Source organism: Gymnoscopelus microlampas, assembly GCF_963454915.1.
Source record: "Gymnoscopelus microlampas genome assembly, chromosome: 8".
Classification (NCBI taxonomy): Eukaryota; Metazoa; Chordata; class Actinopteri; order Myctophiformes; family Myctophidae; genus Gymnoscopelus; species Gymnoscopelus microlampas.
In genome coordinates this window covers 58,359,370-58,386,621 of record NC_139945.1, presented here as the reverse complement: position 1 = coordinate 58,386,621, position 27,252 = coordinate 58,359,370, and the positions used below count along the sequence as shown (strand labels likewise).

Genomic DNA, 27,252 nt, shown 5'->3' with positions numbered 1-27,252 from the left:
TCAAAATATGTTGTTCCAGGGACCCCCCAGAAGCAAAGCATGGTTGAGGAGGCAGGAGTTCCTCCTTCCAACATGGAAGCCAGCTTTTCATTTCAGTGTGTTTTTGTCCCTTTGTAACACCCTTTGTGTGTTTTGTTTGGGGGTTTAACACTATTTTGATATACAGTTGTTGGGACTTGATGTGGTCACGTAATGTGAAAATAGCTTCTTTAAATGTCAATGGCTTGAGTAATCCAGAAAAGGCAAAAATGAAAAAGGATATTAAGACACAAGTTTTTTTTTTTACTGGAAACACATATGTCAAAACAAGTTTAAAAAGTTTGGGTTTTCAAATTCTTTTTTCAGTTCATGCAAAAACAGTAGACAGAGAGGGGTTGCTACAATGTTATCCAACTCTTTACATTTTTAATTGATTAAAGCAAGGAGGGATAATGATGGTAGATATATAATAATCAAGGGCAGGATAGATAACGTTCTAGTCACATTTGTCATGTGTATGCCCCTCCAGAGAGCGATAGACATTTTTTCAAATTACTATTTGATATAATTATTACTGAAAGTGAGGGAATACTTGTCTTCGGTGGTGATTTTAACACCATTTTGAATTATTATCAGGACACAACAAGTGCAACAAAAAAAAATCTCGAAAGTCAAAAGACCTCAATATTCTGATTAAGGATGGATAATGGATAATTCCTTTTAACAGGTCGTTCATGAAAGTCCTTGCGGTCTTGTTTCCAATGAGAACCTGTGAGCAATTAGGGGTTAAGAGTCTTGCTCAGGGACAAATTTCATTTCATCGACACATATGCTGTCCTGGCCGGGAATCGTACCTGCGGCAACCAGGGCCTCTGGCTCCCTAGGCGGGATCACTAACCACTCAGCTATGGCCGCCCCCAGGCCATCCATCAGGCTTGTTTGATGTATGGAGGAATTTCCATGCACAAGATAAGGAGTTTACTCATTATTCGGCTACACATCAAGTACACTCCCGATTGGATTTATTTCTAATGAATACCATAGATAGACATAGAGTTAACTAATGCTCAATAGGAACAGCAGATATTTCGGATCACAGTGTGGTTTATTTAAATATTCATTTAAATAACAGGCCAAAAACACACTGTGGAGGCTGAATACTGGAATCTTGAACAATAAAACAATTGTTGAAGAGATTAAGAAAGAAATTGGGGAATGTATAACAGATAATAATAATGGCCAGGTTGCCCCAACCATTCTATGGGATACGGTTAAATGTATAATATGAGGAAAGTTAATCTCTAGAACAGCACATTTACAGAAAATGAGAGTAATATGATCAATTAGAGAAAAAACTGGAAAAAATTGAGAAACAACAACCACAAGATGACAATAAAGGATTAATGATGAATCAAATCAAAGAAGTGCGAAAACAAATAGAAAATATCATGAATGAAGAAATTGAGACTCACAAAACAAACTTTCTACGAATCTGGTCCAAACAAGAATATTAGCAAGGCGTCTGAGAACGCAACAAATTACAAATTAAATAAATAAGATTATGGATCCCTTAACAAACACATTGAAACATTAACCAGAAGAAATCCATAGAACCTTCAAGGATTACTATGAGACATACTCACAGCCTGAGGAAGTAAATGAAGAAAAAATACAACAATTTCTGTTGTCATTGGACCTCCCCTCATTAGGCAGGGTGCAAAATACCTTTCTAACAGCCAGTATCACAGAGGATGAATTAGATTCAGCCATAAGTCGCTTGAAAACGAATAAGAGTCCTGGTAGTGATGGGTTTTCGAATGAATTCTATAAAAAATGTAAGGGAGAGTTGACCTCTGTTTTATTGGAATCATTTAACTGGACACTTAAAAAAGCTATAGCCCCACCGTCTTGGAAGGAGGCTGTGATATCAGTTATCCCAAAGGAAGGTAAAAATAGAGAACAATGTGAGTCATATCGCCCCATTTCAGTCCTGAATGTGGACTACAAACTATTTACATCCATAATCACAAATAGACTGGAACAGTTTTTGCCGGACCTGATACACGAAGACCAGACAGGATTTATTAAAGGATGCCAAACACAGGATAGCATTAGGTGCACCCTCTAGAACACACAAATAAACCCCATATAAATACTGCTTTATTCAGCTTTGATGCAAAGCAGGCGTATGATAGAGTTTCCTGGACCTTTCTGTACAAAGTACTACAGAGAATGGGGTTTAATGAACAATTCATTGATTGCATAAAGACACTGTATACAGACCCAACTGCTAGAATAAAGATAAACAGTCATTTGACGGAGAGTTTCAAGCTGTTCAAACGTACTCGTCAAGGCTGTTGCGCAAGTCCAGGACTCTTCGCGATTTTCATAGAGCCTCTCGCTTTAGACAAAATGAGGAGCTGACAGGGATCTCTATTGCAGGAGAAGAGTACAAACTAGGCCTTTTTGCAGATGATTTAATCACCTACCTCCAGAATCCAAATGTAACACTCCCCAAATTAATGAAGACTATGGAAGAATATGGAGGGATGTCAGGCTATAAATTAAATATATCAAAAACACAGGTTCTTTCACTCAAGTACGTACCAAACAAAGAAATTGGGAATATGTATAATTTAAATTGGAAAGCTACATCAATAAAATATTTGGGAGTACTAATCACTAAGGAAGCTGACAAATTGTATGAAACAAACTATAATATAATAAATTATAAAATAAAGAGGGATGTGGTCAACAATAATATTGGATTTCAGTTCAAGAATTGAAGTGGTTAACACCAGAGGACATAATAGACATAATAGACAGAGGACATAATAGGACATGAGGACCTATTATCCCCTGTTCAAAATATTGACACTGGCGGCTAAAAAAAACATCACAAGAAAATGGCTGAACACAGATCCTGGGGTGGCAGCTGCCAACGTATCTGTAATTCAAGGTTTTTCAACCTCTCTAGCAGTGCTTAAATATGTAAATATTCAATGATTGGTTTTAGGCCCTGCAGTGGGAAAGCAATGGTGATGTGAGAGTGAATTGGAAAATAAGTCGCAATGTAAATAAGCCGCTAACTTTCTTGCGTTTTATCCTTCTGATAATCGTGTGATTATATTTTACATAATGTTTATTATCAATAAAGAGGTCAAAGTCAACATGTGAATAGAAATCATGAGGTCTGGACAAACGGTCTCACCCGAAAACAAACTAAATACAAAAGCGATTCAAAATGACTGCAGACACACAGACGTTTTTGTTTTTAATACATTTTTATTACAAAGTACAACGATGAAAAGTTTCAATAGTAAAAAATATGTAATAATTCAGCATGTCAATGCTAACATAAGGTCAAACAGCTTCTGTTGGGTAACACATTAGATTATGAGATTATCGGCATTAGAATATTTCTAGATTACCTTTAGTGAATAATTGCTTGAATTGCAAAACCAATACATTACATTACTCTGAGTGGTTACAAAAAGCTATCCGAATATTCTAAGTGCTGCCCTTAACTACAGTGGTTCAGAATATGGAATAACGTTTTGTTTAACAAAAAAACATTTTGTTTTAACAAAAAAACTAAAATCACTTATGGCACCTTTATTACAGCAGTGTGAAGTTTCAACACTAACCATAACGTTAACATAACAATGTTAATGTTTCGTTAACTCATTAACCGCTAGAGTAAAACATTGTCTATAGCCGACCTTGCCAGCGGTTCCGAGCGTTTTCACTCAGTAATGTTAACATACAAATGTTACCGTTCTGTTAACGTAACAATGTTAATGTTTCGTTAACGTAATAGCGATAATATTACAATGTTATCGTTATCATTACAACATTCTGTAGTAACTAAACGTAAAGTCAACGTAAAGTCAACGGTGCTAAACATAAAGTCAATGTAACATTGTCAACGTTTAGTTAACGTGTAAAGTTACATTGCTAACCCTAACACTACACAGCTTCTTGTTTTGAAAACAGCTGCCCCCGGCAAATGTCACTCCCGCACTGACATGCCACTTCCTGGTCTGAAGGTGTACTTCCTGTGTCAGAGGAATAGTTCCAGGTCAGCTCTGTCCCTGCCTCCAACGCCCTGCGGAGACAACACACCACATTAAGTGTGTGTGTGCGTGCGTGCGTTTGTATTACTATGCTTGAGTGTCCTCACAGTATAATAGAATTGGACAAAGGTTCAGGTTAGGTATTAGTTAGGTTGGGGATGGAGTTATGCCTTTTTTACGTTGTTGCACGTAAAGTGTTGTGCACCAAAAATAGTTTATCTACAAGCTCACAATGCGTCGACTTCGGCGTTAGGGTTAACTTATGTTGCTCCTCTATTGTACACTTTACTGTACTACCCATCCCACACTGGGGTTATACGCATGAGCAGTGAGCGCTGTGGTTCAGTTCAAAATATGGAGGGAGCGGGTGTTATTGTACCACTGTCTGTTCACTGTGAATAAAAGGAAAAAAAGTTGTGTTTATTAGGTCGAAGTCAACAAGGGTGAGAATGGCATTCCAAAAATGCGTGTCCACAAATGTTCATGTCCTCAAGTATAGCAATGCGTGCGTGTGCATGACTGGGCAACATGGGCAAAGGCTCTGCTGGCTTCGATCACCCGCCCGGCCAGGGATTAAAGCAAAAACGAATCTCACAACAGGTGTGTGTGTGTGTGTGTGTGTGTGTGTGTGTGTGTGTGTGTGTGTGTGTGTGTGTGTGATTTGTGAAACAGTGTCAAAGGAGTCCTCCACACCAACGCTGTTCCCTAAACAATTTGCACAATGTGTAGAATTGTTTATCTATTATAATTCTAAACCTATGTTCTTGCTCTTGCTGTTCTTTGCTTTTATGAAACATCAGAGACATTAGGGTTTTATGGAAGAATATTCTGACGTACATTTTTTATAAAAGTCTGAAAAGGAAACAATATTACACTTGCAAAGCTTTAAAACAAATAACCCTAAACAACACTTGAATAAACAGCTTGTTGAGGTAACTTTTCAAGCATCATCTCACTTCTGCGTGCCCAAAACCTGTCAAACCTGCTGTGCGTGTGTGTCTTTTACCTGCTGGTAAAGAAGCAGATCACAGGGAACCCTGGGTCGTGTGTGTCTGTGAAAACGTTCTGGACGAACAGGTTTGGATCACAGCTGCGCTGCAGAGACACACACACACACACACACACACACACACACACACACACACACACACACACACACACACACACACACACACACACACAGATCGGTCGTGTATAGGTCGAATGTCAACAACTGACAAGTTTCAGCAGATTCAAAGTTAGAGGTTCTAGTTTCTTCAACCCTATAACCCTTCCCACTCACTTAGGGACTGGTCGTTATTTACCCGAAGTTGGTATGGCCCAGAAGAGGGGGAGGGTCATCAAACATTTTTTGAGCCCTAGGGGAAGCCATCATTTTGCCTTTAGGGGGGGTCATACAACTTTTATTTGTTGAATTTTGTATTTTAAAAATGTTATTCTTTTTGGTTTTTCATAGTGTTTTACTCCACTTTCTATATCAAGTTTACGCTGTATGGTGACTCGACTTGGTATCTCCCACTTCTGTTTACTTCCCATCAAACTCTTTAATTGGACGTAGTAGGTACGTTTACATATACCCAACAAGTGGGCGGAAGTTCCATCCACTCCCATTATATGGATTTTCCCCATATAGTGGATGGAGCTTCCGGCCACTTGTGGTGTATGTCGACGTACCTATAGAACCACGGGACAAACAACAGGAGGGGGGAATGAGGGAGAAAAAATAAAAGCCTGTCACGTTATTCATATACATAAAAAATGTGACTGGGTTGGGGAATAAAATAAAATAGGCCTATTTAAAAAATAAAATAGGCCTTTTAAAGGCTTTTTAAAATGCTTTATTGCCATCACGAATCAGCGTCTGCCGACCTGTCCGCTGTTTACTTTACACGCGGGGCGCACAAGCTCTGAACAGTCAGACAGGTTGTTTAGTAGTTTACAGCATGGCTCAGAAATGAATATCAGTGACATTCTGTTATTATGGTGGGCCTGTTTATACCGAAATGACAGCCGTGAGTCACGGCTGTCATTTTGGTACAAACACAACACTGTGTTCTATTTGAATAAGCTGCTGGCTGGGAAGGAGGTAAGGAGAGAGACAATGGGAGTGCGAGAGAGAAAAAAGAATCGGTTAATGGTTAAAATGATGATTTAGTCATGCAAAATAGATCATAGTTGCTCAATCTCTCTTTCGTTTGGGGTGTTTTCGGAACCCCAAGAGGGCACAAGAAAAAAGAAAATCACATCAGGACCACCACCCCCTGGTAACTAAATAACGACCAGTCCTGTACTGTACCAGGTCCAGTACTTCACTAAAACGTCCACACGTCCGAGACTCTTTATAGAGACGTACCTCAGTTCCATTGGGGGGGGGGGTGGTATCCCCCCCACTTCTGGGATGAAGAAAAAAGAAAAAAAACTGCAGAAAAACAGCAACACTGCCATTACTTCCGCACCGGCAATGTGTACCAAAAATAACTAATCTACAAGCTCACATCGCGTTGCAGTGCTATGGGTTGTGAGCTTGCAGATGTACTATCTTTGCTGCGTAGTGGGAGGGGTCCTAAAACAGCTGTCTGAGTTGGAAAGTAAGTGGGCTGCCTGAGTTGTGCCGGTCTTAAATTCAAGTAATAAAATAATTATGAAATACTAAATAACTCATACAACAATTTTAGTTTCTTAAAACACAGATTTAGACACGCATGTCTAAATCTGCCACTTGAATCGTGAGGCCGTTTGTCCTGACTCCTGTCTATGTGTGAGCCTGCCTGGACTGCTTTTAAGATTACCAGCTGCCAGTGGTGTAAAGTAACTAAGTACATTTACTCAAGTACTGTAGCTGCTGCTAGGGGCCTTAATTACAGAATGCATGCAGGTGCGTGTAATTAAGCTGTGGCCTGTTTGTGGGGTTTATCCACACAGATATAGAAACCTAGATACCTCATTGGCCTCTGCAGTTCATTGGAGCGACATGCTTGGTATGGTGGCCACCATATTTCCGGGGGGAACGGGCACTGGCCAATCACAGCTTTTCCAGGACTTGTCAGAATCTAGTTGTCCCGCCCCCACCTGCGTCTGATTGGCCTACTGAACGCCCCCTTCTGTGACGCACACGGAAATTTCCAGCTGCCCCCCAGAAGCGGAAGTGCGTCCGCCATACATACACTTCAGAGCCAAACGAGGCGTCTACCTTTATAGAGCGTCGCAGTTCCCGCCCACTTCCTGGTGCCGGGAGTAAATACTCAATGCATTTTTCCCATTGACTTTTACAAAAATATTTATATAAATTAATTTAAGCCTAGAATCAAGCTATCCAGGATAGCGGTGAATCATGACCATAAAACGTTTGATTCTGTGAAAAAACTTTTTTGAAAACGGCAAAACAAAGGGTATTTATTAAATATAGTATATCATATCATTAAATATAAAATAAAAATAAAATCACAGAAAAAAAGGTTTTATGGTCATGATTCACCGCTATCCTGGATAGCTTGATTCTAGGCTTAAATTGATTGGTATAAACATTTTTGGAAAAGTCAATGGGAAAAATGCATCGAGTATTTATGCTCTATATGTCTATGTTTATCCACCTGTTTCCTAGGCTTTTCACTGTGTTCCACTTCCTGTCTTTTGATCCAATGAAATCCAATGAAACCGGTCAGATGACTAATGATATCCAATGAAATCCGACAGGAAGTGGAAAACACACAGCCAAGAAACAGGTGAATATAAGCCTTCTTTCTTCACGGTGTGGTTGTGTCTGTGGATTTGAAGGCAATACTTGATACTCCCATAACACAAATTTGGACCTAATAAACCGGTTTCTCTCAAGTTAAAAATAATCACCCTATGTCACCTTGCTCTTTACACGTGTGCGGGCTGGGGGAAGGGGTGGAGCCCTTAACTCTATGGTGGAGCCCTGGAGTCTGTCAAAGATAAACAACCCGGTCCCTTGAACTTTTTGTTTATGGCAAATTAAGCGTGGGCTTTTAATCTCTGCAGATAAGGATGTTGTGCTTATTAACGCTTACCAGAAGATTCCCCATCTGTAGTCATGGAGTACTTTGTTGGTACTTTGTTTGCTCGTGGTCTGATAGATGTAATTTGGAAATAACTTAATGAGCTTGCTACAAGAGTGGAGGAGACAACATCAAGACGTAGGTTAATCAATGCTGAATGCTCATTTATTATTCTGATAAAGTTGCCTGTCGAATATAGACATAGTCACAGATCTACAACAAATTAACCGAAATAACCTAATTTAAGTAACAAAAAGCGAAAATAATTAAGTTAAAAAAACGCTTTGCGTGCATGTGTCCCCCTTAGTTGATAAATGCTCTCTGCGTCCTTGGCAGTGCCTCACTCTATTTGACTAGTTGCCTTGTTTAATGACTAGAGTCCATGCTTACTGTATTACTGTCACTGGCTTACCTGTGATCCTAGTTTACTGAGGCACTAGGCTGTCTCTCTACATTTGATGTATGTGTTTACCTTGCTTACTGTAAGTCGATCTGGATGAAGATTGTCTGCTAAATGCTTCAATTGTAAATCGTAAAGTTTCCTCATGACCCAGCCCACTTTCATTTAAGTTTAATCAAAAGTATCCTCACGTTAATGAACCTCCCCACGTTTCCTTCCTTGCTGGCGTCCAGGAAGTACATGTCCTCTGCTCTGATTGGCTTCACCGGTGCCTTAGCAACGGCCGTCTCCTCCCCTGATTGGTCAGCCGATGTGCAGTGCGTTTGAGACTGAAGAGAAAACGTCATGCGTTACACACAGGCTTATTATAATTAATTAACTAAAATTAATCAAACAACTAAAACTAGAAAAACATTTCAGTTAACTAAAATACAATTAAAGAAATCAGGCTTTAAAGGAGTAGCTCACACAAAAAAATGCCTTCTTTTCTATCAATTACAGTACACACCATGAATTCATGTTTTTTTTTCTTTTTTTCGCATTCCTGAGCAAATAATTTGATGAACGGGTCATCGGTCAATAAGGACACTAAGTAGGAGACTCTTTGAGTCTCCTACTTAGTGTCTCTAAAAGAGTTTGAATATTTTTTTTATAATTTTGATTATTTTAACATAAATCTTCTCTTCTGGGGTCCCTGGCACAAAACATTTTCAGATGGGGGGGGGGGGGGGGGTCCACGGCCAAATACATATCATTTTGGGGGTCCTTGGTAGGAAAAAGTTTGAGAACTACTGATTTAGAAGGCATTTGTAGAATCAGCCTCGGGTCTTAATGGGTTAAATCTTATCTTATCAGACCTGTGTCTCTGAGGGTCTCTGGATGACAGGGACGTGGAGCGAGGCCAGGGGGGACGAGGTGGGCGGGGCCTCCTGCACGTCGCTCCGCCTCCTGGCCTCTGTGGCCGCCGCGGGCGCCAGCCACTCGGTGACCACCTCCACCTCGTCGTCCGACGGGAGCTCCGCCCTCGCCTGCTTGAGGGGCGGGGCTTTGTCTGGATCCCGCCCCCTCATTAACGCTAGACCTAGAGGGGGGGGGGAGAGAAAGAGAGAGAAAAAGGGGTGGAGATGGTTTTATGAGGATAGACAGACAGACAGAAAGACAGATATAGACAAATATAGACAGACAGACACAGACAGACAGACAGACAGACAGACAGACAGACAGACAGACAGACAGACATAGACAGACAGTCTGATAGATATAGACAGACAGACAGACAGGCAGATACAGACATACAGACAGACAGGCAGATACAGACATACATACATACATACAGACAGACAGACAGACAGACAGACAGACAGACAGACAGACAGACAGACAGATATAGACAGACAGACAGACAGACATATACAGAAAAACAGTCAGACAGACAGTCAGGTACCTGCATACGTGCAGATGAAGGTACCGCGGTCCAGGTCATCGCGGCAGCGCACCCCCCAGCCCCGGCTGGCGGTCTGGAATACCTGGAGCCGGACCGTCAGTCCTCTCTGGACTAACCGGTTCTGACACCTGGACCTGATGCAGCCACACCACGCCCCACACTCATACACACTGTTATATATACACACATGCGCGCGCGCGCGCACACGCACACACACACACACACACACACACACACACACACCAAATATTACATGATGGTGTTGCATAACTGTATACAGTTATAATAATAACTCATACATACTCATATAACAATAATCAGAACACATAATAATTAATCGTATAATGACTCATAAGGTCAAGTATTATAATACTTTATAATTGCTGTTAACTCACAGTAACATAGTTGTAATACATTGTAATAATGTTAAAATGTAACATAATCACTGTTATAAATGCATTACAGTGTAATTATAAGTCACAAGTAATAGGCTCTATGCACAGCAGCCATATTGGAAAGAAATTGGGCCTCTTCCTTACCTCCTTCACAGGTCTAATGATACTAATGAAGGCTCTGTTCCATTTAGTGTAGCACAGTGGTTCTCAAACGTTTTAATTTCAAGGACCCCCATGAGCGTACAAACGGAACAAAATGGACCATTTGGTTCCATTTGGGGCCATTTGAGGGGGCCATTTGGAACCCCCTCAAGGACCCATGAGGGTCCCTGGACCCCACTTTGAGACCCACTGGTGTAGCAGAGTGTTTCCAGTGAGCCAACATGCACAATATCAGCACCCAGACGCTGTTTGACCAGAATGGAACAGAGCCTTCATTAGTTTCATTGGTAACACCTGTGAAGGAAATGAGGCCCAATTTCTTTCCAATATGGCTGCTGTGCATAGAGGCTATTATATCCATGGATGTGTAGGTAGAAACACCTTGTTCTTGAATGGATTATTGTATTCTTATACTTTACTAATGGGGTTAAAAACACACAATGACAATGTACGTATAGTGACTATAATCCCACTATAATGCATTATTGTTGTTGTTAATATTATTTTGTGTCACAACTATGAGAATTACAACGCACTATGATCCTTCCCAAAAGTGAGTGATCTGTGAGTGATCAGTAATTATACTGTATTATGATGATACTTATACGTCTCCGGATGTAAAAACAGATGATATGTCATTATAAAATGAGTACTTGTGAGTGCTTACAACTGTAATTATACAGGGTATAAGCAGGCTATAAGTCATTATAAAATGCTTCATAATGTGTTTATTGATTATTGTTATTTGAGTCATTATAACTATACTTTAGAGTTAAAGGTAGGGTAAGTGATTTGCTTTGGTTAAAATAAGTGTTAAATAGCTCTATATTCTGACAGTATTCATTGCTATAGAGTGTTTGTTCAGAAAAAGGAGTCTCCTTGTCTCTCCACCTCTTTATTAAACAGAAAATGCATTTTCATTTCCAATTTTATCCAATCAGGATAGAGAACTCAATCAGGATACAGATTAAACAAGTGAAATTGGAAGTGATGACACTAAGAAATGAGGAGGCAAAATTGGAACTGGAACACTATACAAATTAAGCTTAAAAATGGGTACTTTCTCCTGATTGGCTGAGATTTTGACACCTACCGAAAAATGTATTTTCTGTTTATTAAAGAGCTGGAGAGACAGGGAGACATCTGTTACTGAAAAAACACTCTACAGCAATGATCAGAATATAGTATTTTAACCTTTTAACAAAATACTTTTTGTTTTAACCAAAAAATATCACTTACCCTACCTTTAAAGTGTTATAAGCAGATTATAATGCATTATAATGATGTTGTATAAATGTGTTTTTGAACATGTCTATATTGCATTATGAACGTAATTACAATATACAGCTTCATAAATAACAGACAGACAGACTCACATGGATGACAGACAGACAGAAAGACAGACAGACAGACCTACCCTTCAGGAACAGGCTCGGTCAGTCTGTTATAGGAGTAGTGACGCCCTCCTGTGGTCAGAGCCATGCACGAGCAGGTCTTGGGGTCGCTGCATCCGTCGGTGCAGTCGCAGCAGGTGTCGTAAAGCTGTGGCCCGCGGCCCAGGAAGCAGCCGTGCGGCCAGCGGTCCTTGCGGTAGCGGAACTCTTTGGGCCGCGAGCCGTTAGGCGCCGGACACAGCTCCACCGCCGTGGGCTCCAGGCCCTGGCTCAGGTCCTTCTCTGGGGGACGCGCCACGGCCAGGCGAGGGGGGTCCAGTCGAACGGCGAGGTTGAAGCTGAAGAAATCCACCTGGTTAACAGGGATGATGCTGGTAAGAGTACAATTTACAATGTAGGCATTAATATGTACATTGTTGAAACTATAGAAACTATAGGATGCCAGAGTACTACTAAACAGTAATGATACTAGTACAAAACTGAAAAGAAATTGCAGCTGGTAATAGGAATGATACAGGTAGGAGTGCTTCTAGTGCACCAAAGCATAATGTATTGACTCCATCATGCAGGGCTGTCGTTTGCCAATAAGAAAACAATGTAGCCAGGATGAACAAGTGACTACATTGTACAATGTAGATCTACAAGCTTACACCGTGTCATGAAGGTAAGCTTGTAGATCTGCTCTTGGTGTAAGACACTGTCGTTGTGCAGTACTAGAAGTTACGTCTGGAGTTCAACACCTACGTGCCACCGCCGATGTGACTGATATAACCATATATGGAGAACTGTGTGTCTGTCAGTCCTTGTCCCTTTTATGGCCATATATGATATATGGAGATCTCTGTATTTGTCAGTCCATGTCCCTTTTATTCCCATATATGGAGATCCCTGATTTCATCAGTATATGTCATCAGTATATACCATATATAACCAATATATGGGCATGCTGATATAACTATTCATAGGGGTGTGCACAAGCCCCCAGAACCCAGTGGTTTCATTGAAGCCAAATGGACATGCTGGACATTCATGGTACTGCAGCTTAAAACGGCCTGGGGCTTCCACATGAACGAGCGAAAACGGTTTCGACCAATGGGCTTGACTTACGAGCGTGCGCACGAGCTTGCGCACGGGGCTGCGCACTTCTGTGACGCAAAGCGCGTCTCTGGCCTATTTAGGGCAGAGGCCCCACATAGGCCTCGCCCACCACATTTCACAACCCGGAAGAAAGGGTGATTTCGGCCCATGAGCTGTGTGAGCAACTCAATGCAAGTGGATGGGAGGGGATATCGGGTGCCCTCTCTATTATTTTTAACTCTATGGGTGGGCAATATGAAAAAAATATCACATAAAAATGTTTTTTGAGGCAGAATCACGATCTACGATCGTATCACAATTTATTTTTCATGTTGGTTATTACGGGGCCAGAGCTCAGCTCTGGACCTGTTTTGTTATTGGCAGTATTCTGTCACTTCTTCTTTTTCTTCTGCCACTTTTCGCAGTTCTGGCTGAACTGTGCTGTCGCTTTTTACGAAACTCGGCCATATGGTAGATGGTCATGAAAAACGATCAAGAAATAATTCTCACAATCTTTCGTCCAAAGGTGGCGCTATAGCACTCAATTGAAAATGCCAACTTTGAACAGGTACAACTCATGCCCTGTTTGACCTACAGCCATGAAACTTGGATACACATATGCGTCTCCTCATGCTGAACAACTTTCACCCTCTGACTTTTGACCTCTGACCTTTAAATCTCCCACCATTTTGAATTATATGAAAAACAGTCATTGGCTCCTAACTTCTGCATTTTTTCACTTATGGAAAATCCGTTGAAAATTTTTGTAGGCAGTGGACCAAAGTTCAAGTGTTAAACGTTTCGTGCAGATTGCTCAAAAATCCCAGGAGGAGATAGATTTTAACTATTACAGTTTTATGAAAATTATTCATCTGTGCCTAAAACATACATGCAGACTCACATTTCTTTGAAACTTTGCAGAAATGTACAGGGTCATTCCAAATATCACTGAAACCAATCTTACTCCAATTGGCCAAAAGGGGGCGCTATAGCAATTTTTTGAAAAGGCAGACTTTAAACAGGCATAAGTCATGCCTCGTTTGGCCGAAAGTCGTGAAACTTGCTTACACATGTGCCTTGACTCATGAGGAACACACGTATCGATTTGACCATTAAGCTCCGCCCTTAGATTTTCCGCAATTTTGAGCAGTTTGAAAAATACTTGTTTTTGCCAGTTCTGGCTTAAAGGAGACATCCGGTCATTTTAAGTGTTATGTTTGATGTGTGTCAAATCACTTACCAACGTAGAAATGAAAATCGCGTTACTCCACAGATCCCCCTATCGACCCCCACCGTTGGCATAATAGGAGTCGCCCGCATAGCAGCAATTCGCCTATTTTAACAAATGCAAAGTCTGTTTTTTTGCTTCTAGTACTCATTGTTTTTTTGCTTCTAGTACTCATTGTGGAGTCCCATGATAACGTAACAGGCGCTAAAACTCCCGACAAGCTAACGGCTAATAACAGAACGAGCTAATGCTGGTTGCTGGTTTCTCTCCCGACCTGGCAACCTGGGGCTGCCATGCAGAGAGATAAGCAGCCCCAGCGTTAGCTCGTTCTGTTATTAGCCGTTAGCTTGTCGGGAGTTTTAGCGCCTGTTACATTATCATGGGACTCCACAATGAGTACTAGGAGAAAAAAACAGACTTTACATTTGTTAAAATAGGCGAATTGCTGCTATGCTGGCGACTCCTATTATGCCAACGGTGGGGGTCGATAGGGGGATCTGTGGAGTAATGCGATTTTCATTTCTACGTTGGTAAGTGATTTGACACACATCAAACATAACACTTAAAATGACCGGATGTCTCCTTTAACCGTGCATACGCTTTTTACGAAACTCGGCCATATGGTAGATGCTCATGAAAAACTACCAAGAAATAATTCTCACACTCATTCGTCAAAGGGTGGCGCTATAGCACTCAATTGAAAGTGCCAACTTTGAAGAGGTACAACTCATGCCCTGTTTGACCTACAACCATGAAACTTCGATACACACATGCGTCTCTTCATGCCTGACAACTTTCGTGGTCTGACTTTTGACCTCTGACCTTTAGATCGCCCACCATTTTGAATTATATGAAAAACAGTCATTGGCTCCTAACTTCTGCATTTTTTCACTTATGGAAAATCCGTTGGAATTTTTTGTAGGCAGTGGTCCAAAGTTCAAGTGTTAAACGTTTCGTGCAGATTGCTCAAAAATCCCAGGAGGAGATAGATTTTAACTATTACAGTTTTATGAAAATTATTCATCTGTGCCTAAAACATACATGCAGACTCACATTTCTTTGAAACGTTGCAGTAATGTAGAGAGTCATTCCAAATATCACTGAAACCAATCTCACTCCAATTGGCCAAAGGGGGGCGCTATAGCAATTTTTTGAAAATGCAAACTTTAAACAGGCAAAAGTCATGCCTCGTTTGGCCGCAAGTCGTGAAACTTGCTTACACTTGTGCCTTGACTCATGAGGAACACATCTATCGCTTTGACCAGTAAGCTCCACCCTTAGATTGTCCGCAATTTTGAGCAGTTTGAAAAACACTTAAACCCAGGATTTTTCAGCTATTTGCGTGAAACTGTATCATCTGTGTGATCTCCTTTTTCACAGTTACTTGTCTGTTGGGCCAATGGCGTCTCCCTTAAATGAATGCCTCACAATCTCAAGGTCGCCAGTTCAAGCCTCACTTGATGCAGACTTAATTTAAGTTGAATTGCAAACAACATGACTGTATCAATGAATACATGTGCAAATGGTAAAGATAACCTGAAATGCTTATTTGAGAGTACGTTTTTTCAACGTATGACATACTTCATTCTGAAAATAGCTGATTTACAATCTCACAACTTTTCATGGTTTGTGAGCTTGTAGATCGGCTACTTTCACTAGTTTTGGTTCTGAGGAGATGTACAATTTCTTCATTGGTAAATGGTTTGTGAACGAGTGATCTTAGTGTTAGTGAAACAGGGGCTTGGTTCATGAAAGAAGGCAAGAGTTTATGATCTTCAACAGACAATATCAGCCTGGACAAAGCTATAGCACTATAGGTAGTGTTGCAGCCTATTAGTCTGAAGGTTGAGAGTTCGAATCCTGTTAATGGCAGTAGGTTGAGATGTCCAATCAAACCATTATGTTTCCATCTCTCTCTCTCATCAATCTATTGTTTCCATGTCACTCTCTCTCTCTTCAATCTATTCCGTTTCCATGTCTGTCTCTCTCTCTCTCTATTCACTGGCCCCGTATTATCGCTGCTTGCAGCTATATTTAGGATTATTATTATTGTATTATGATTATTAATAAAATATATGATGATTCATTATATGTATATGATTATTAATATTATTATTATAAGATTATATATAGTTAGTCTGCTCATGTGACCTAGTCACTTTGTTTGGGCTTGTTTTCATAGACCTGGTTGCTTATTTCTCACTTACAATCTGCCAACACTGCCGGCTGCACCCGGACGTTTTAGACCCGACGCATGGACTGACAGAAGTTTTTTAGTTCTTACCCAGCTTCTAAATTTTTGATTTTCCTTTTGGTCACGCGGAACCAAGTATATGGAATACGGACATTACCGCGAGTGACTGCAAAGACATAGTAAGTGCCAAATGTCTAATTAGCCATTTTGGCTAACTCTCGCTAACGGCGCTCCCTTCCGGTGTGGTTCGCTACTGAGCCTACAGAGCCTAAATATTGCTGAAAGAAATATAGTGAACAATTAACTCTCACTGCCAGAGTTTTTCAGAAAAGTGTCAAGCCACTGCCAGCGACTTTGAGCGTTTTCAAGTTAACAGAAAAGGTTTCAAATCACTGAGAAACTTCAAATGTATGAATTTCACATGACTAATACATTTTAGGAAGGAAGCCGCGGGCCATATAATATCTGCTACCACGATTAGCCCCCTGGCCGGGCTTTGGTCTGGTATGAACTAATCTGAGTTCCCAGAAGTTTTCGCCAGCTCTCGCATACAAACGGGAGGGGCGAGGAACTTCTGGGCCAAAACCCCTGTATTTGTGGGCGGGATGTAACTTACGCTCAGAATCTGAGCGGACACGCCTCTTACCGGTCTGAGAGCTGTGCAACTCTTCTAAACAGTCCGACGAGAGGCAAACAGCAGTACAAAACAATGGCGGCCGCAATTTCTCAAGGAGAAATTGCTTCCCGTCGCTCCTATTTACATGCAACACCCACTGCATGTGGATCCCGCCCCCTTGTCTTCATTGGCTATTGATTTGAATCAGAACGCAGTGGCTGCGCCCCTGCTGTCCAGGCTCTGAGCCGAAGTCTCCCAGACTAGGTATGAACCAACGAGGCAGAGCATATTTGGGATTTTGCATGTCGTTCAACATCGATGATATATATATACTGTACATCGGTGAATATATTGTCAATCGGTGATTGGATGAGTCCAATCATCGATTGTTTTTATTGGCCGACAATATATATATATACGTATACCAAATTAAATATAAAGCGCAATACAAAGCGTACGCGAAATGTTGATCAATTTGGGCTATTCTAATAATGATTATAAGGCATGCTTATTTCTGACGAGTCTAGGCTACAAAACTCATTTGAAATGTGAGTTCACTCACAAACCGAAACGTGTTGCGAGTTTCTTTAGTTACAGGGGAGGGCAGGTGATTTATCCTAACCTGTTTCGCAACCTACTTCCATCTGGGATCTCGGTAGCCGAACTGCTGCCAGCTGTTTTTCAAGCTGCTTGGCAGGTGATTGGATGGGACCATCTGTCTATCACCTCCTGGGCGTGCTAACTCCAACCAATCATATTGATGTGTCTACATGATGGTAGCTGCACCAGTAGTAGTTCTTTTGTACACTATTCATCCACTATGAATCGTGAAAGAACTACAATGCAATAGGCACTTCTTGATGGCGTCACATCCGGTCTCGCCAAGATCCCGGCCTTAGCTGCCACTGATTGGTTCGACGAGGAGCGTTTCGGTGTGAGCTCTAATCTCTGAGCGATCCCAGATGGAGGCTGTATTGTGAACCTGTGAACTCAATACTGCCCCATCTGGCGGAGTCAGGTTAGATTTATCCCGCAGTGGCACAATTTATTATTTGTCCAAATTTAAAAAAGAGGTTGGCTGTTCTGCTTCAACTTCACTTCATCTCCTACCCTGTGATCTTAGCTTAGTCCTAAAAGAATATCCTATGAAGTGATATGTTTTACAATTCTTCGTCGTCTAAACAAGTTTGGGTCAGTGAGAGAGTGAGATTGGTGCAGGGCAGCAGAAATACAGTCTTGCTGCCTCATCTCGGTTTGTTCATTGACAGCGTGCAGTCACGTTACTATAGTAACCAGACACTGCACGTGTTGCCTATGGTCACAGCCGAATGTATACTTCGTCGTGCGACAAGGTTGTGCGCCGAAAATGGCAGATCTACAAGCTCACAATGCGCCGTGTCCGGGACTTGTTGTGAGCTTGTAGAACTGCTGTTTTTGACACGTGACCCGCTGTGCGGCGAAGTATAACTCGAGCTTAAAGGACTGCGGAGCTGTTCACATATTATTGCTTTTTTAGCGCAAATATATTGTCAAGATTTTTGGCCGCGCCCGCCTCCTTCCATGAAGACAAGTTATTTTTAACACATTTATCACTGGCAGGTATTAACACATTGACTGCCTAGAACGACTTAACTCGTTTTTAGCTTTTCATCACTTGCCTGCCAAGATCTGCTTTTTTTTTTTTTACTTTTTTTTTTTTAAATTTGACCCAAAGACCAAGGAGATATGAATTTTCGAAGATCTTTACTCTCATCCACTTCCTTGTTAACTTAAAACTTTAAAAGTTTGTATCTCGGCTCCTGAGTACTTTTTTTTTTCCAATGAAAAATCTCTGGCAGAAAACTGCAAAAAATCTGAAATAATTCTGGCAGTCAATGTGTTAATGAATTAATCCGCCACTGCCAGCGGTTTTACCTTACTTTGAGTCTTTTTGACGATTCAGCAATTTTTTTTTTCAACCCGGATATAAACAAACGATGTCTCTGTATTAAGACGAGTCTCTCTTCTATCCACCAGAACAAAAACATTGTAAGCGCGATCGTCCGTTCTGTTGTTATCAGCAGTTGAAAATGGCTCGTTTTGGGGCACGGTGGCGCAGTTGGTAGCGCTGCCGCCTCACAGCAAGAAGGTCCTGGGTTCGATTCCCGCCGGGGACGCTGTGGGCGCTGTGGGCGTGTCTTCTCCTCCGCGTCATCAGCGCCCATACCCTAGGTGGGGTTGGCGAAAGGGCCTACTCTGTGTGGAGTTTGCATGTTCTCCCCGTGTCTCCCAGGGTAGTTAATACCCTCACAAAAACATGTAGTAATCCTGGTCACTATACCGCCTCCCCCATGACAGCCGGGGCGCCTGATGGAGGGGAAGGGAACTGGTTGGAATAACGTGTTCCTTCCACGCGCTACGTCCTACCGGGGAAACTCCCCCTGTCAGGTGACAAGAAGATCAGTTGGCTCTCATGCACTGAAGGAAGCTTGAGCTCGGCCCTGGCATCCCCAGGCTGTGGGGGACTGGTGTAGTGCTGGTGTAGGGCTGGTGTAGCGCCCAGGATCACTTAGGAAATTGGCATCGGGTGAAAAAAAGATGGATTACAAAAATCGCGGGATAAAAAAAAATAATAATAAAATGGCTCGTTTTCACCCAAAAGACACAGTCTGGGAGAATAAATCTGAGCTAGATGTGTTTTTATCTCTGTTAACTCATTCTCTGCCAGACTTATTTCTGGCTGTGTTTGGCCACTGCCAGCGATTTAGTGTTTTTTATAACTTTAAAATGTTCGAAAAAAAATGTCTTCCCATTATGATCGCAAGTCCAATCGTTTATAAACACACCGGCGATATGTGCACGTCGCTCAGACAACAGACATTCCGATCGGGGCGGAGTCTCTGTCCACCAGCCCAGCGTAAAAATACCATGTTTCGCCATGTGAACGGAAAGCGCACTTACTTTTTCACCTCGCCACAGGTTTTTTTTTAGCTAAAAAAAAAGTTAGTCGTCATATCTGCCCTGTGAAATTTTTGATTACGAAGCCTAAAAGGCTAATTTTATTCATAACAAGTTCTACTGTCCAATCCCCAAAACACAATTAAATCGTTAATCGCAATTATTTCAATGACAATTAAATCATCAACTTAAATTTTGTAATCGTGGCGGCACCAACCTGCAGTGTTAATTTTGTCGACTAAAAACTATGACGAAAAATGTTCGTCGACTACCTGTTTTCACTGACGAAAACTAAATAAAAACTAAGCTACGATATGATGACTAAAACTAAGAATATATCGACAAATATTGGTCAACAAATAAAAACTGGACTGAAATGTTAAGGAGGTACTATTGGAGAAGAGATCCAGTAGAACTAAGACAAGTCATTTTCTGTTTGGTTGCGCTCGGGTGTTGCGCTCTGAAAATAGAAGATCTACAAGCTCACAACGGGTCGCGCTGCGACGCCTTGTGAGCTTGTAGATCGTCTATTTTCAGCATCCAACCAAGTGTAAAATCAGGCATTGAAACTAAAAGTACAACATTTCAGATGACTAAAATATGATGAAAATTCAAAAGACTATGATATAAAACTAAATCAAAATCTGCTGTCAAAATGAACACTGCCAACCTGCAGTGCGCGGAAACTGTCCGTCACGAGCAGGAAGTGCATCACGTCCTCGTGGTTGCGCAGGCCCGCGCCGCAGGGGGCTTTGTAGACGACGTCTGGCACCACCGCGCCGGCCTCCGGCTCGTCGCCGTCCTCCCCGTCCTCTGGCTCCTCCCCTTCCTGCTCCGAGGCCCCGCCCACAGGCCGCAAGCCGCTCAGCCTCTTGAAGCCGCAGGATTCCGGAAGCCGCAGAGGATTCTCCCCCCACAGAGATACACTGTTACATCTGGACATACAGGCCTGATAGAGGAGAGGAGTAAAAGGCCTGTGTTTAAAATGTTACTTGAGTAAAAGTACAAAAGTATTGGCATCAAAATATAATTGAAAGTACCAAAAGTAAAAGTACTAAAATGTTTGAAAATAGCCGATCTACAAGCTCACAAAGCGTCGCATCACGACACGTTGTAGCCTATGTATAAAATAGGGCTGAAGTGGTTAATGTATGTTTTATAATACAATCATTTATATCTGCAAAGTAACTAGTAACAGAAGTTTTCAAATGATTGTAGTGGACTAAAAGTAAAAGTATTGAAATTTGGAGATACTCCAGTAAAGTAAAAGTACCTCAACATTTTACTTACCGGTAGTTACTTTACAACACTGATTGTCGCTCAAACAATTGCGATTAACAATTTAGCTCAACTTTAAATTCACTGACGGCTAGCCTACATAAACAATGCAGACAGACAGACAGACAGACAGACAGACAGTACCGGGGTGCAGTCATGGGGTTCGTATTGAGGCAGCAGCAGAGTCAGTGGCGGCATGGGTTCTTCTTTGTGGTCAACAGGAGGCGACGGAGGCTCCACCAGGCCATTAGTCAGCAGGACAGGAGAGAGGGGAGAAGAGAAAGAAGACGGTCCTCCTTCTACCCGAGACGCTCCGACTGCAAGGTAACATGTTCCCACTGCTTACTATGGTTACTGTGGTACCAAGAACCACTGCAAGGTAACATGTTCACACTGCTTACTATGATTACTGTGGTACCAAGAACCACTGCAAGGTAACATGTTCACACTGCTTACTATGGTTACTGTGGTACCAAGAACCACTGCAAGGTAACATGTTCACACTGCTTAATATGGTTACTGTGGTACCAAGAACCACTGCAAGGTAACATGTTCACACTGCTTACTATGGTTACTGTGGTACCAAGAACCACTGCAAGGTAACATGTTCCCAATGTTTACTATGGTTACTGTAGTACTGAGAACCAGTGGTGGAAAAAGTACTGAAATGTTTTACTTGAGTAAAAGTATCATTACATTACAGTCATTTAGCAGACGCTTTTATCCAAAGCGACTTATCAATACTGCAATGTAGAAATACTAAAAGTGTTGGTATCAAAATGTACTTAAAGAACCAAAAGTAGAAAGTACTCATTATACACAACGTCCCATTTCAAGTTTTCACATGTATAACAATCTTTTGAAAATTCCGGTGCAGTGCACATTAATGCAACATCAATCAATAAACATTTCATGTAAATATGCCAGATTTAGCTATAAGCTCATTTCCATCCGTAGTCCCACATAGAGAATACACCAAAACAACGACAATGACAAAAACAGAAAGGACATGCCTAACTGCCTAAAAACTCATTTTAAGAATACCATACCTAGTTTAAACCCAACTAAAAACCCACATACCTCCCAAAGTCTAATACCTAAACAATAGAATATCTAAAGCCTCATTTGAAATATCTAAGATTTACAAGGTATCAATGGTCACATGTCATATTTTTAACCATTGTACCCTTGTATTTTAAAAGTACACAAGGTGTGGCTTTCTCCATCCATCCATCTATCCATCTACCGACCTGGGGTGTAAAGATGAACCAATATGAATCAGTAATCGGTTTTAACATTAACCAGCTATAGTCTTTTGAATGCATTTTTGTTTAGTTTTAGTCATATTTTAGTCATCTGAAAAGCTTTAGTTTTAGTCTAGTTTTAGTCAACTGAATGTTATAAGATTTTAGTCGACTAAGTTGATTTTGTCGACACAAATATATTTTGGCAGGCCTTGATGGCGTCGTAATGGCTGAGTTTTACACTTGGTTGCATGCTGAAAATAGCAGATCTACAAGCTCACAACGCGTTGCAGTTGTGAGCTTGTAGATCTGCTATTTTCAGAGTGCAACACCCGAGCGCAACCAAACATGACATTTTCGTTCTACTGGATCTCTTCTCCACTAAGTCCCTCCCTATAACATTTTTGTCTAGTTTTTATTTGTTGACAAAATTGTCAATATATTTAGTATTAGTTTTAGTCATCATAGCTTAGTTTTGATATAGTTTTCGTCAGTGAAAAAAGTTAGTCGACACACATTCCCTTGTCGTTCTCAATTTCACCAGCAGGTGGCTCTAAATAACTGGTTTATAAAGGGCTGCCAATTCAAACTATACATTTGAAGCTGACAATACCAATGTTGGTAAACATGTACACTATACACTGGTTCTCAATGTGTGGTCCGGGGACCCCCTGGGGTCCTTGAGGGCGTTCCAGGGGGTCCCCTAAATGATAGTTAAACCTCACCATTATTACATACAGTAAATACAACTAGAGAATGGCTTTCTCTGTACCTACAGTACACAGACAGACAGACATATCTTAGACAGACAGACAGGTACCTGTACTGATGACAACAGGGTAGATGCTAGCGTTGTTCTGGTCGGGTTCCGTTCGGCTGCTCCCTTCGATCTCCAGTGATGTGATGACATCCAGAGCACGAAGGTATTCTGTTAACACAGTAATCTCATTACATCCTGTTCATCCAACAGTAGTGCATTCGGTCCATAAGTAATGTGATTGCATCATGTAAACCCCCTGGACATGAGGTTAGTAGGTCCCTTTTTTTGACCAATGTTCAATGTTCATATAATTAGACTTAAATGTTCTTTTCATATATTGCAGTTTATTACTTAAAGGGATATTTCACTTTCAAAAAGTAATTGGGTCATTTTATCGTCTAGACAGGCTTTTGGGAGCACCCCGGACTGTTTTGAAGTGGCTTGATTCAGTATTTAGATATTTGATATTCACTTTATCAGACACGCCCCCTTCCTATACAAACTGTATGTTGTAACTTCAAACTGCATTTTAACCATGTTAGATTAATCGGAAACACCCGTTCTTGGTTCTGGTGACTGATATTGTCCTTCTAATACGTGAGGAGACCGTGTTTTTTCAATACATTTTTTCATTTATTTTGAATATTGTTTTGGGAAAATGAAAAAAATTCAATACAATACAAAAATGTAATAAATGAAAAAAGTAATCGAAAAAACACAGCCCCCTCACGTAGTAGGAGAGCAGGATGAGTCACCTGAACCAAGGACGTGTTTTTGATGAATCTAACATGTTAAAAATGGAGTTTGAGGTTATGATGGGTTTGTAAAGGAAGGGGGCGTGTCTGATGAAATGAATATCAAATATGTAAATACTGAATCAAGCAACTTAAAAACTGTCTGGGGGACTCACAAAAGCCTGAGTAAACGATAAAATGACCCAGATTTGTTTTGAAAGTGAAATATCCCTTAATTTTAAGTTGTATATTTTTCATTTATTTGATTGCGTATAAGTTGAATGTTCTCAAATCTAAGATTTTCAAATCCATGTCATCCGTGTGTGTGTGTGTGTGTGTGTGTGTGTGTGTGTGTGTGTGTGTGTGTGTGTGTGTGTGTGTGTGTGTGTGTGTGTGTGTGTGTTTACCCGTGTCAGTAGCGGTGTGGTGGGTGATGCTGTATCTCAGGTGACACAGACATTCGTCCAGCTCGTCAAACACCTGTTCCACGTCCACGCCCGACCAGAAGGCCCTGGCCCTCTCTACACATACACAATGCACACAAAATACACAACGTTACTGCACACTCCACATAAACGCACGCACGCACGCACGCACGCACGCACGCACACACACACACACACACACACACACACACACACACACACACACACACACACACACACACACACACACACACACACACACACACACACACACACACACACACACACACACACACACACACAATTACAGTCTAGCAGACACTTTTATCTAAAGCGACTTACAATAAGTGCATTCAACATAGGTAGGGAACGAAAGTACTAATCACCAGAAGTCTTAAGTGCATTCTCTTCTAAAACAAGAGAATGCACATATATTGCACTTTTACAAGGTAAAAGTGCAATATATGTGCTACCTACTTTATCAAACAGATGAGACAAATAGGAAAATCAAATGAGCAAGAGCTAAAACAAATAAGTATCGAATAAACAAGATCCAATAAAACAAGAGTTTGTACAATTAGTTAACAACAAGTAGGCAAGGCGAAGAGGAAGGGTAGCGTTTCCTGAAGAGGTGGGTTTTCAGCCTGCGGCGAAAGATGGGCAGTGACTCTGCTGTCCTGACATCAGTGGGGAGTTAATTCCACCACTGTGGGGCCAGAACAGAAAAAAGCTGTGACCGTGTAGATCGACCAGAAGGACCACTGAGCGACGAGGCAACCAGTCGCCCCGTGGCGGCAGACCGAAGTGGTCGGGCAGGGGTGTAAGCATCGACCATAGCCCGGAGGTAAGAAGGAGCACACACACATAAAATACTCACCATTACTATTGGGTTGGGATCCGGAACCGGAGTATCCGGATCCAACACTGAGGAACCGGAATCGGTTCCATCACATTTGGAACCGTTTCCGGAACCGGGTTTTATCACGCTGCCGGAGCTGGTATGTGGACTTCACGTCTGCTTCTGCTATACTATTACAATACTCAAGTACTGTACTTAAGTACAATGTATGTTGAGGTAGTTTTACTTTACTGGAGTATTTCCAAATTACAATTACTTTTACTTCTGCTCCTACTCCACTACATCTCAGAGGCAAATATTGTACTTTTACTTCACCACAATTATTTGAAAACTTTAGTTACTAGACTTTGTAGATTTTGATTATTATTACAAAACATACATTAACCACTTCAGCCCTATTTACATTTTGACCATTTGAAAACAGCAGATCTACAAGCTCACAATGTGTCGCATCGCAACGCATTGTGAGCTTGTAGATCGGCTGGGGTCCCCAGATGACAGTAAAGTGACAATTTAAGGACTTTTAAGAACTTAAAAAAAAAAAAAAACATTACTGCATCAAACGTACAGTAATAAACAAACTATACTAGAAATACTGGTCAAACATTGGCCAAATTGTCAAATAGTAATATAAGAAAGAGGCAAAAATTGTGAAAATAGCCGATCTACAATCTCACAATGCCGTGAGCTTGTAGATCTGCTATTTTCACAATATTGATCTGTGGAACAGAGTCAAACTAAATGTAATGCCTCAACTCCTACAATTCCAGGGTGGGGGGTCCTCAGTTCAAATATGATCATTTTGGGGAGTACCAGTGGTGGAAAGTAACTAAGTACATGTACTCAAGTACTGTACTTAAGTACATCTAGGGTATTTGTACTTTACTTGAGTATTTACCAATACTTTTACTTCTACTCCACTACAATTATTTGAAAACTTTAGTTACTAGTTACTTTATAGATTTAGATTATTATTACAAAACTATCTGCTATTTTCAAAAGATGTTCATACATTTCAAAACGTGAAATGGTACATTCTGCATAATGAATAAGTACATTTTGATTTGATGCCAATACTTTTGTACTTTTACTCAAGTACATTTTGAATTCCGGACTTTTAATTGGAACAGAGTATTTCTATATTGCAGTATTGATACTTTTACTTACATTTAAAACATGTAGTGCTTTTTCCACCACTGTACCTAGCCCTGAAACATGACTGTCATACCATGACAGTCATGGCGCTACTTGTTCCTGTTTTTTTAAAGGTTACATTTACAACCATTACATCTACTACATAAACTTTCAGATTTCAAATATAAAGTGCTGACCCCATGGCCATGGATGTAACAAGTTAAAACGCCTGGGTCTAAGTACCCGTATCTTCCGTATTGTTGAATAAAAAGCGTTTTAATCCGATCACCAGGCATTTTCTCCGAATTCTCTCCATATGCTTTCAACTGCGCACCCCTATCGGTTGGGAGGTGTATTGCACCCAGATACATTATAAGAAACAATTAAAGAAAATAGAAAATGGCTGGCGGTCGGATTAAATAGCTTTTTATTGAACAATACGGAAGATACGGGTACTTAGACCCAGGCGTTTTAACTTGTGACATCCATGGCCGTGGGGTCAGCACTTTATATTTGAAATCTGAACCTTTATGTAGATGTACTGGTTGTAAATGTAAAACGTTCAAAAAGCAGGTGCAAGTAGCGCCATGACGCTGGTGACAGACGAGCGTCATGTGAACCATGGCTACACTGGGTAACCCTATTGATGTATTAGTCTTACCAACTTCCAATGGATCCTCCATGTGTGCTACGATGCTAGCAGGCTAGCAGCCACTGTACCATTTACTCTGTAACGCTCAGGAAGTACCCAGCGATACAGCGACGCTTGAGTTGACGTGACAAAACGTTACATGTAACGGATACTGGAGTAGTAACAGTAATACAGTAACGCAGTACTAGTGTTGACGTAAATAAAGCGCGGCACCGTTTTAGTTTTTTTTCCAAACCATTTGTTTA

General features: G+C 41.1%; 1 protein-coding gene across 2 annotated transcripts; it reads right to left on the bottom strand.

Annotated features, from left to right (window-relative positions):
- Positions 1-3,265: 3,265 nt before the first annotated feature.
- On the bottom strand, positions 3,266-27,252 carry setdb2 (SET domain bifurcated histone lysine methyltransferase 2). Of its 2 annotated transcripts, none has more exons than XM_084064474.1 (11): positions 27,017-27,252; positions 24,345-24,458; positions 23,264-23,371; positions 21,344-21,516; positions 20,592-20,870; positions 11,893-12,221; positions 9,919-10,088; positions 9,332-9,555; positions 8,666-8,803; positions 5,062-5,150; positions 3,266-4,087 (listed from the first exon to the last, which is right to left on the bottom strand). In XM_084064474.1, the coding sequence occupies exons 1-11, from the start codon at positions 27,036-27,038 to the stop codon at positions 3,949-3,951; spliced, it is 1,785 nt and encodes a 594-aa protein (XP_083920600.1). In that variant the 5' UTR covers positions 27,039-27,252; the 3' UTR covers positions 3,266-3,948. The 2 variants fall into 2 exon arrangements, 1 of the variants encoding a protein (XP_083920600.1); XR_014601297.1 differs by having other exon boundaries at positions 4,037-4,087; positions 5,062-5,145.